General features: G+C 43.6%; 1 protein-coding gene across 3 annotated transcripts; it reads left to right on the top strand.

Annotated features, from left to right (window-relative positions):
• Positions 1-458: 458 nt before the first annotated feature.
• Positions 459-10,812, top strand: CHAMP1 (chromosome alignment maintaining phosphoprotein 1). Of its 3 annotated transcripts, none has more exons than XM_032777813.2 (2): positions 459-807; positions 7,082-10,812. In XM_032777813.2, the coding sequence occupies exon 2, from the start codon at positions 7,146-7,148 to the stop codon at positions 9,984-9,986; it is 2,841 nt and encodes a 946-aa protein (XP_032633704.1). In that variant the 5' UTR covers positions 459-807; positions 7,082-7,145; the 3' UTR covers positions 9,987-10,812. The 3 variants fall into 3 exon arrangements, with proteins under 3 accessions (XP_032633704.1, XP_032633705.1, XP_032633706.1); XM_032777814.2 differs by lacking the exon at positions 459-807 and adding an exon at positions 1,110-1,317; XM_032777815.2 differs by lacking the exon at positions 459-807 and adding an exon at positions 4,132-4,195.
• Positions 10,813-11,531: the final 719 nt, after the last annotated feature.

Raw genomic sequence — 11,531 nt, 5'->3', positions numbered from 1 at the left:
CGTAGGCGCAAAAAGCCTGGAGTCGCAACCATGGTGGGTAGCCCAGCTGGAAACCAGGGGAAATTCCCAATGTAGCCAGTGCCCAGGGAGCTTTTGGGGAGGGAGCAAGAACCCTGGAATGTGGAGGGTGCAGGGAGAGGGGAAGCAGTTAGTAAGGAGGCACTGGCACCGCCTGGGGGTGTGTAACAGATGCTCCTTTCCCACCCATGACTGGGGCCACCTTCCCGCCAATCACATCACCAGGGCCCCTTACTAGGCACAAGCCGGTTCCCACCCCAGCCGGGGGCCTTTGGCGCCAAGGGGCGGTGGTTCGGGCTCTGCCCGGCTGCTGCACGCGCAGCACCTGCCCCCGCCTTGCACGCGCTCCCCCGAACGGGGCCTCCCGCCCGCAACATCCCCCTCATTCTCTCCCCACCCGAACTGCCCCGGCTACGCCCTTCAGCCGCAGCGGTCTCATCGCCCCGCCCTCCCCGCCTCGCCGTGCGCGCGCACACCACGGGGCAGCGGCACGTTCTCTGGGGGCGCCCGCGGTCTCGCGCGGCGGGGGGCGGGGCAGAGACAGCGACGGCGTTTCCGGTGGGGCAGCGGGAAGGGGTGGAGACCCGATAAAGCCTCTGCCGTTTGGCCGCGCGCCCCCCTGTTCTTTCCCCCCCGCCCCCACCCCGCTCTGCGCCAGCAGCGCCCTCAGCCCGGCCTGCAGCCACCGCCGCCATTGGAGGGGCCGCGCCCACCCCGGGGTCTGTCCGCGCGCGGAGCCCCCGCCCGACCGGAGCGGCGGGAACAACGATATCGAGAGACGCCGCCGCGGTGAGTGCGGCCGGGAAAGGGCGGGTGTCTGTGTGTGGAAATTATCTCCGGACGGGAGCGGGACCGAAGCCTCCGCATCCCCTCCGTCCTGGGGCTGTTCCCGCTGGCGACCGCCCCCCCCCCCCCCCGGGTAAAGTGCTCGTGGCCGATCACTGCCGGTCAGACTCGCGTTCAGGCCCCTCCCCCGCTCTTCTGGGCTGGGGAGCCCCTCCCCCCCCACGCCCCCGGGCTGCTACTGTCTCGGGCCGCAGCCGGAAGTGCGAGGGGGCTGCCCCCGTGTGGGGCGTGAACTCCTCCCCCCAGTGTGGATTTGGTCCCAGCCTTTATCTGTGTAAACCCCGCCCCCAGGTTTATATTGAGGGTTACGGCAATAGAAAACGCGGAATCAAAATACTAAAGAAAAAAATGGTGAACGCTGTAGTTACTGTAACCAGCAGCCTTTGAAACGCGCGCCCTGCGGTACTGAGACCTGGGCGTGCAGCCGATTTCGTTGCCCCAGTGGCAAGAAAAGTAAGCAAACAGAAACAGCTGCCAGAAATAGAGACAGGTTAACTGAATTGCAAACTTTCGTTCATTTTTTAAATAATTTAAGATAATGTTTTCTCAAATAAAGTTTTTCTACAGCATGCAATTTGTAAGGGGCTTTCCCTGTCACTTGTTGTTAAAATCAACTTGATGGGCTGTCTCAGGTGTCAGCAACCTTTCAGTAGTGGTGTGCCAAATCTTCATTTATTCGTGGTAATTTAAGGTTTCGTGTGCCAGCAATTGATTTTACATTTACAGGGGCTGGCAGATGGAACCCCAGGCTGAGCGGGGCCAGCAGCGGGGACCCCAGCCCAGCAGCAGCATGCCACAGTAAATCAGCTCATGTGCCGCAGGTTGCTGACCGGTAGGCTATATAATCCCATGAGTTCTGTAGGGAGAGGTGCAAATTAACCTATTCAGAGTGGCAGTCATTTCTTTTATGTCGGAGAGGCCAAATTTACTGACCTCCCGAGCCACGTACAATAATTCTCAGAAGTTCAAGAGCTGCAAGAAACACACAACCTGCCTTGCGGGGCAGTGACTGCTGCACTTCTGCCCTGACATCACCTTGTGGAGCTAAAGCCCTTAGTTCCCCCCTCTCCAGAGGCCAGAAGCCCCTAATGATAATCCAACCACCCCGCTGTAGGGTAGATGCCCTGAGGTCCCTCTTCCCCATCCCCCACACAGTCTGGTAGGTGAAGGAGTGGAGGTGGCATGGGCTCTGAGAGACTCACTTTAATTGTAAAAAAGCCACATATGGCTCATGAGCCACAGTTTGGCCATGTCTGGAATTTTTTTTAGGTATATGAGGAAGGTGCGAGCAAGTCTATTGAATGGTATTTTAGAAGTGGATCCTGAAATGGTTTGTGTGTGTGATTTGTGCACACTTTTTGGTACATCTATGAAGGTGGGCAGCAGTACCATATAGTAGTTGGTGCAGGTGCCTGAGTAGCAGTGACTTTGGGAGATCTTAAGGAAAAGAGTTAGAAAAGTCAGTAAGGAAAGAAATTAAGATGCAATAAAGTAAGAGAGATGAGTTCAGGAGAACATGTTCAGATGTGATTATAGATGGATTTTGCCAATTTAATTTTTCTTTCCAATTTAACTATCTTTACAGCTAAATGAATCTGATTTTTTTGCTAAACTTAGATTCTAAGCCTTATATTACCAAGAAAATGTTGTTGTTGTTAATTATATTATAAATGTTTCTGAAAACTAATTGTCTGGCTTGGGATGAATTTTCAGCCAATTCAATATCCTCATGTAAGATACTTGAAAAAGCATCACAGGGACTGTTTTTTATTTAAATCATATTTTTATTTCTTAAATACATTTTTCTCTTTAAAATAAATATATTTAAATTTAAATTTGAAATTGTCTGTCTATGCTAAGCCTAAATTTACTATGATCTATTAATTGTTTAAATTAAAAAAAAATCAAACAATACGTTTGGTGGCAAAATTTTAAAGTCAAACCACTGAACTAGTGGAAGCCCCTGGTGAAGAACCTGGCACCAGAGTATATTGAGATGATAAACCAGCTTTTGACCACAGTAGCCTCTTCTGTAGGTGAAGCAGGAATATTTCCTTCATTTCACTTTATTCAGTTAATTCAGTTCAATAACTAGTTCATTCAAAGTTAAGAAACTCATTAAGAGTTTAAAAAAACAAAACAAAAACCCAACAGCTTGTTTTCCTCTTCTGCTCTGTGACTAAAAACTAGATGAGAAGATGAGATCTACTAGTTCTAAAATTTTGAAAGACACATTGATCAGAAATAATCAGTTCACTAACTACAGATAATTGTTTGTATTACTGTAGTGCCTAGAAGCCCTGATTATTTCCATGATATAATACTTTCTTTTTAAAATAATAAATTTTAAAGGCAAAACATGTCTTGATAAATATTTTTCTTTTGTAGTCAGTAACTCTAAGATAGTTTTATTTCATAAAAACAAATTTAAAATGATATTTTGTACCTTTTTAATTGAATTCCAATTTCTATCTATCTAGAATATGATATAAAGTAAAAAATTGATCACGCAGTAAATAAGAAATGCATCATTCACCAATTTCTACCAGAAAATAAAAAAACATGTGAATTACCAGGTGTTAAGCTATCTAATTGCTTAAATAAATATGTATAAATACAGCATATTCTCCTAGTTAGCAAAAAGAAATACTGCATTTAGTGTACAGGCTATATTGAGTTGGAAATGAACATGTTTTAATACTTACCAACCAGTGATGATAACTTTTCTTTAGGAAAATAAAAAGTACATATATTTGTACAAACAACACTAAAATTGATGATATAAAACAAGGTTTCTTGCTTGCTGATTTAAATCATGATTTAAAATGGGTAATTTAAATCAATCCACCCTGCGTGGACTCCACAGTGTAGCCACCCCAGAGCCTGGGACCAGTGCCTCTGACCTCCTGAGCCCCCGAGTCCTTTACATGTTGGCACTCTCGCTTCTAGTTTAATCCCGTCAGGGACAACATGGCAGGTAAGTCAGAATCACAGGCTTACAAAGGAATTTCTTAGCATCACTTTATTCTTAAGAAAACAGTAAAGTTACAGATCTTTGCAAAGTAACAGATGTCTTGAGATGCACACGGTTCTAGTCACGCTGTAAGTGAGGTCTTATCAGTGTTTTAGGCTAGTCAGAGTCCCTCTTGCCTTCTCTCTAGCTGGTTGTTCTTGTATGTAGCGATGGATGGTCCCCTTCTTAAATAAGCAAATGGATGGTCCCCTTTGTTTTTGTCATGTAGCCAGGCTGAAAAGCTGCAGATCTACTAACTGCGATGATGGTCCTGTATAGAAAATCCATGGGAGTAATCAGCAGATGAGAACCGTTAAAGTTAATGGGCCTCGATCATGGGTTTTCAAATGGGGGGGTCCTAAAGTTATTATGTGGAGGGTTGAGAACTGTCATCTTCTATCCCAAATCCAGCATTTAAAATAGTGTTAAATATTTTTAAAAAGTGGTTTTAATTTAGAAGGAGGGTCGCACTCACAGGCTTGTTGTGTGAAAGAGGTCACCAATATGAAAGTTTGAGAACCACTGGCCTAGATTGCTCTGATACCTTCAGTGGTAATCCTTCAGTGAGGTGACAAGCACCTCTCCTGGGCAGGATAGTGGCTCAGAATGTTACAATAGACTTATCTTAGAGGCTGTGGCAATACTAGCACCTTTGTTGATAAAACTTTTCAGTCAGGTGTGAAAAAAACACACCTTACATAAGTTTCACTGACAAAAGCGCTGGTGTGGATAGCACTGTGTCCACTGCTGCTCCTTGGGTATGGTTTAATTTTGCTGATGGGAACGCTCTCTGCCATCAGTGTAGAGTGACTACATGGGAGACCTTACAGCACCATAGCTGCAGTGGTACAGTTGTGCCACTCTAATGTCTGTAGTGTAGACATAGACTTAGTCAACATTGCACATGTTTAACATGTAGCACAGTGTGGTGGTTACAATAAAAAATGGAGCTCACAATTTGATGCATTCTGATCCCAGTCTGTTGCAGACTCACCTTATTTTTATGCTTTCATTTGGGAGACAATGAAAGCCAAAGGCTAGTGTCAACCACAGAAATTCCTATAAATATAAAATGCATTGAAGTATAAAATAATTCAGCCTCCCAAGAATGGTTAGTAATATGCCATGTATCAAGAAATTCTGAAAATGATTGGACATGAAGGGAGAAAGAGAGAGGCTCAGAGACAGACAACAAAATAATTAGAGGTATGGAAGAGCTTCCATATGAAAAGATGTTGAAGAGATTTGGGATGGTTTAGTATAGAGGGGGATATAATAAAGGTATGTATAATAAGTGGTATGGAAAAAGTAAATGGACCCACCTTGTCCACCCTTTCTCGCAATAAAAGGATAAGGTATTCAATAAAATTAAAAAGCAACATAATGTACATTTAGCCTGTGGAACTTGTTGCCACAAGATATAATTGAAACCAGCAATTTAAACAGGATTCATAAAAGGATTGAACATTTAGTATGGATAGTGAAACTATCCAGAGTTGTGGTAAGGATTAAAATAAATAATAAAATCTCAAAGGTTTTTTTAACCCATGTTTCCAGTTCAGATTCTGTGGTTTCAAGATGTGTGTAAATCAAAGCCATGTCTTCCAGGAAAAAAGAAAAAGCTTCCATCTTTTAGATAGATTAATTATTTCTCAATATGGAAGTGTACAGTTGGGTGACCATTTTTCTGTGCATATGTGAAGGATTTTTTTCTCAGCCCTATAGCAGAGACTCAACATTACTTCCAGACTGGGTCTCCTAGACACTATCTCAATACAAATAAATAATAATATTAACAATAATATTATTAATAATTTACTACCACACACATATTCCTCTCCCAGTACAAGGGCACTGATGAAAAGAGGTGAAAATCGTTGATGGGGTATGGTTAGACTGAGTCTTCTATTTAGAGCAATAATTTATCTGGACAGCTTGTTATCACACTATCACTTTTCACTTTTGGAGATGCTATCTGTTGAAATCTAGTCAGTTTTTTTTTTTAAAATGAGTTACATAAGAATGGCCATACTGGCCACTGGTCAGACCAGAGATCCATCTAGCCCAGTATTCTGTCTTCAGACAGTGGCCAATGCCAGGTGCCCCAGAGAGAGTGGATTGATCATCGAGTGATCCAGCCCTTGTCACCCATTCTGCTGCATCTGTCTTAATCTCTTTGTGAGTTTTTGGTTTTACAGTCAGTTTTTTATTTTATAAACATTTTTATTCCCTTCCGTTATGTGAAAGACCCATACATACTGGAGAAACCACCTATAAAGAGGGCTGTCAAATGCACAAAAAATGAAAAAAAAATTTCTCTGCTTTGTCAATGTTGGTAATCCTAAATATAACAACATCAGGTAGACAGACTTCAGACAACAGCATGGTTTTGTAATTTACAGTCATTCTATGTGCCACAAATGTGTTTTTTCATGTAAAATAATTACTGTATGGAAAGGAGGGTTTAGTGAATAGAGCAGTTGACTGAGAGTCAGGACCTCATGATTCTGTTTACAGCTTTATGAAATGCTTATGTGGCCCTGTCCCAGATGGTTAATTTCTCATTATAGTTTATTAATCTGTAAAATGAATATAACAGTCCTACAGTGGTTTTGCAAAGATTAACTTTTTGTAAAGTGCTGTCTACTTTTCAGATGAAATGTGTAGTATAAGTATTTTCATATCAAGCTAAGAAATGTTTGTCAGATGAACATGGTGCCATGAGCTAAATATTTGTTACATAGGTCTCTTGCATGTGGTTTATTTGCAAAGTCCCTGTGCTGATAAATGTATACCAACCAGCCCCACCTGGTAAACAGAAATAGAGTTTAAATTACTTGCACAAACTCCACTTTGTGCAGTGACTTGCAGGCCTAGGGGAAATTGTATTTGTATGTCTTCATGCAGGAGGTTATAGCCTTGCAAAAGTTATTCCCCTCACAGCAAAATAATTTATTACATTCATATATCAATTTCCTGTGTAAGAGAAGTAGGTGGATTTTGTGTAAAGAAAGATTCAGATGGTGATGATGCTTTTCGTAATTATCTTGAGGGTTTGTGAATGTCTGGATTGGCTTGATCTAGCTAGGATTAATTTTTATTCTAGAAATGGAGAAGTGCATCAAGCTAATTCAAAATGAATAAAACTTAAAGTAAATTTTGTACTATATGAGCTAAATATGCACTATTTTACCTCTATTGCAGGAATACGGAAGCTTGCTGTTTTTAGACTTATTGTGCTGTGCAAGCTCCAACGGACCATAGAAAAATGGACATGTTCCAGATACTGCGTAAAACATCAGAGCATTTAGAATGTGATCACTGCAGTTTCAGAGGGACAGATTATGAAAACATACAAATTCATATGGGTACCATCCACCCAGAGTATTGTGATGAAATGGATGCTGCTGGTTTAGGTAAACTTATATTTTATCAGAAAAGTGCAAAACTGTTCCATTGTCACAAATGTTTCTTTACCAGCAAGATGTATTGCAACGTTTATTATCACATCACATCACAACATGCAGTACCTGAAAAGTGGAATGAAGACCAGAAAAATCAGTTAGAAGCTGAGACTGAATCCCTGAAAACGACACTCATTCGGGAGTCACACAAACCTGCCCTTTCCCCTGAATCCCCAAAACCTGCCCTTTCCCCTGAATCCCCAAAACCTGCCCTTTCCCCTGAACCCCCAAAACCTGACTCAGTTATTTCCCCCAAACTTCAGAAACCAGCGGTGTCCCCTGAACCTGAGAAGCCTGTCCCGGCAGTGTCCCCTGAACCTGAGAAGCCTGTCCCGGCAGTGTCCCCGGAGCCCCAGAAGCCTGCCACAGCAGTGTCCCCTGAGCCGCTCAGGCATTCCCCAGCCATGTCGCCTGAGCCCCAAAAACTTTCCCCAGCAGTGTCCCCTGAGCCCCAGAAGCCTGCCCCAGCAGTGTCCCCTGAGCCTCGAAGGCGTTCACCAGTGGTGTCCCCGGAGCCCCAGAAGCCTGCCCCAGCAGTGTCCCCTGAGCCCCGCAGGCGTTCCCCAGCAGTGTCCCCTGAACCCCGCAGACGTTCCCCGGCAGTGTCTCCGGAGCCCCGCAGGCATATGACTCAGACGCGGCGGCCTGCTCCTGCTTTGTCGCCTGAGCCCCGCAGGCCTGCTTCTGCAATTTCCCCAGAATCATGGAGGCCTGCTCCCTCTGCTTCTCCTGAGCCCTGGAGGCCTGCCGCTGCTATTCCTCATGAGCTACAGAAATCTCCCACTGCTGTCTCTCCCTGGCCCCCAAAACCTGCCCCGGTGGTCTCCCCCGAGCCGCGGAAGCCTGCCCCGGTGGTCTCCCCCGAGCCGCGGAGGCCTGCCCCGGTGGTCTCCCCTGAGCCGCGGAGGCCTGCTCCTGACCCTTGGAAATCTGCATCCTTCTCTGACCCCCAGAAATCTAATCTTATTTCGTCTGAGCCATGGAAACCCATCTCCTCTGTATACCCTGAAGGCTGGAAACCTGTTCTTTCTCCTGATACTTGGCTGTCTGCTCCCCCTGTTTCACCTGAACTCCGAAAACCTAGTCACACTGTTTCCTCTGAAGTTTGGAAATCTCCTTTGTTTTCTGATCTTCGTAAACCTGCTCCCTCAATGTCTCCTGAGTCTTGGAAACTTACTTCAGAGTCCCGGAAGTCAACTTTCTTCTCTGAGACTCAGAAGTCTGCCCCCACCATTTCCCCTGATGGACAGAAACGGGCCCTCTTCCCTGAATCACGGAAAAGAGCCCTCTTCTCTGAGCCACGAAAATCTGCACCTGCTGCTTTGTCTGAGGTCCAGAAACGTGCTTTCTTCCCTGAGCCTCAGGTGTCTGCTTCTGCTGTTTCCCCTGAAGTCCAGAAACATATAGTCTTTACTGAGTCCCAGAAACCTGTTCCTTTCTCTCCTGAAGTCCAGAAACAGGCCTTTTTCCCAGAACCCCAGAAACTTGTGGCTGTTTCTCCTGAAATCCAGGAACATACTTGCTTCCCAGAGTCTCAGAAAGCTTCTCCTGCTGCCTCCCCTGAGATCCAGAAACCTGTCCCCTTCACTGAGTCCCAGAAACCTGCCCCTGCTGTTTCTCCTGAGGTGCAGAAACATGCCCTCTTCACTGAGTCGCAGAAACCTGCTCCTGCCGTTTCTCCTGAGTCACAAAAACAAGCCTTTACTGAGCCGCAGAAATGTGGTGTTTCCCCTGATGTCCAGAAGCATGGTCTGTTTTCTGAGACCCAGAAGCCTGCTCCTGCTATTTCCTCTGATGTGCAGAAACATGCTCTTCCTACTGATCCCCACAAACCTGCTCCTTCTGTTTCCTCTGAGGTCCAGAAAAATGTTCTTTTTCCTGAGTGTGTCAAACCTGCTTCAGTTGTTTCTGCTGAGCCCCAGACGCCTATTGACTCCAATGAGAGTGATATCATAGCTCAGAGTTTAGAAGACCAAAAAACATTGGATGATCTATTGTCTCAGGAAGAGCAGTCAATCTTAGTGAAGGAGCCTTTAGAAGATATGTTATATTCATGCCCTCCAAAGAAGCCTAAGAAGGAAAACCAGGAGACCTCTGATAGTGAAGTAAATAACAGTGAATGTGGAAAAACGGAGATGGATTCTGTCGAGGTAAAGGAACAAGAATCAAATAGTGATCAAGAACAGTTTGATATGGAATCATCTGATTACAGCAAAGAGAGCAAAATAGATGCAACTACTCCCATTCAGCCACAGTGTGTACTGCAGTTTACAGAAGAGAAAGAGGCTTTCATCTCAGAAGAAGAGATTGCAAAATACATGAAGCGTGGAAAGGGAAAGTATTATTGCAAAATTTGTTGCTGTCGTGCAATGAAAAAAGGTGCTGTTTTGCATCATTTAGTTAACAAGCATAATGTTCAAAGCCCCTACAAATGTAAAATATGTGGAAAGGCTTTTCTTTTGGAGTCCCTTCTTAAAAACCACGTTGCTGCTCATGGTCAAAGTTTGCTTAAATGTCCACGCTGTAATTTTGAATCAAATTTTCCCAGAGGCTTTAAGAAACATTTAACCCATTGCCAAAGCCGTCATAGTGAAGATACAAATAAAAAGCAATTGGACAGCCTTGAACCACTTGAACAGATGTGATTTTTTTCTTATACTCAATGAGTTAAGTTTACTAAAATATGTAAGTATTGCTGTACGTTAGCTAAGTAGTTTAGCTGATCTGACAAGTCAAAAATGCATGGTTTATTGTACTGTGTTTAACTTGTCTTATAGCTGTATCACTGAAAGGATTTATTATGCAAAAGTTGTTCTAAATACACGTTCATGTCCCTGTTTTATTCATCAATAAATTCATACTTTATTCGTCAGAGATGCTATATTTCTGAAACCAAAACAGGGATGAAAACTAGTTTTGTAAAGATTGTTGTAAAACATGCAGGTAATAAGGTAGAGGTGTGTGTGTGGCAGACAACCAAATCATATTACTGTGAAGACTGAACTTAGTTTTTCACATCTCCAAATGTCTTATTTTTTAAAATGTGAAGCAAAGCCTCAAAATTAGTAGCCCATGAAACTGAAAGTGGTTGATCAGGCATGAAAGAATCATGTTGGTTTTCTGGAATAATTATTCCATGAGCTTGTGATTGAGTATGTAGCATTTGTTGGAAATTCACTGCTCTCACCTCTTTGAATTATTTGTCTGACTATAAAAATGTCAAGGTACTTATTTTGTGGCATTGTATTTTGACTATATGTTTTAAGCATGTGCTAATATACATTAAATTGATAGAGTAATCTCAGATTTACTATATATGTGTGTGTGTGTGTGTATATATATATATATATACACACAGCAACCAGAATTTTCTCTTGTTGGTGCCGATGTTTTGGTATGCCAGAGAAAACTGAATTTCTTGTATCTGGTAAAATGTTATGCTTCATTCTTTTAATAAAAGGCTAACTTGAACACTGGGCATTGCTTTTGTCTAGTCTTTGAAAGAAAAGCCTGTTGTAGTCCACTATGTTGTAGTCTCAAATACTTTTAAATAGCAGCATTCAGTGCAGAATAAATCTGAAATTTTTCTGTGGGTATTATAGCGTTCTGCTCATGGAAGCAAAAATAGTTTAAACTCCCATGTCTGTACTTTGGAAAGGAGCATTAAATGCAAGAGGAAGAAAATACTTGTAATATACCATGGTAGGGAACGCATACGCTATTTTCCATTTCCAATCCCTTTCATAGAATCATAGATTATTAGGATTGGAAGAGGTCTCAGGATGTCATCTAGACCAATCCCCTGCTGAAAGCAGGACCAACCCCTACTAAATCATCCTAGCCAGGCCTTGGTCAAGCTGGGCCTTAAAAACCTCTAAGGATGGGATTCCACCACCTCTCTAGGTAACCCATTCCAGTGCTTCACCACCCTCCTAGTGAAAGTGTTTCCTAATATCCAACCTAGACCTCCCCCAATTGCAACTTGAGACCACTGCTTCTTGTTCTGTCATCTGCCACCACTGAGAACAGCCTAGCTCCATACTCTTTGGAACCCCCCCTTCAGGTAGTTGAAGGTGCTATCAAATCTCCCCTCACTCTTTTCTTCTGCAGACTAAATAACCTCAGTTCCCTAAGCCTCTCCTCGTAAATCATGTGCCCCAGCCCCCTAATCATTCTCGTTGCCCTCCACT

The sequence above is a fragment of the Chelonoidis abingdonii genome, chromosome 1 (assembly GCF_003597395.2).
Source record: "Chelonoidis abingdonii isolate Lonesome George chromosome 1, CheloAbing_2.0, whole genome shotgun sequence".
Lineage (NCBI taxonomy): Eukaryota > Metazoa > Chordata > Testudines > Testudinidae > Chelonoidis > Chelonoidis abingdonii.
This window is presented reverse-complemented; position numbering and strand designations above follow the sequence as displayed.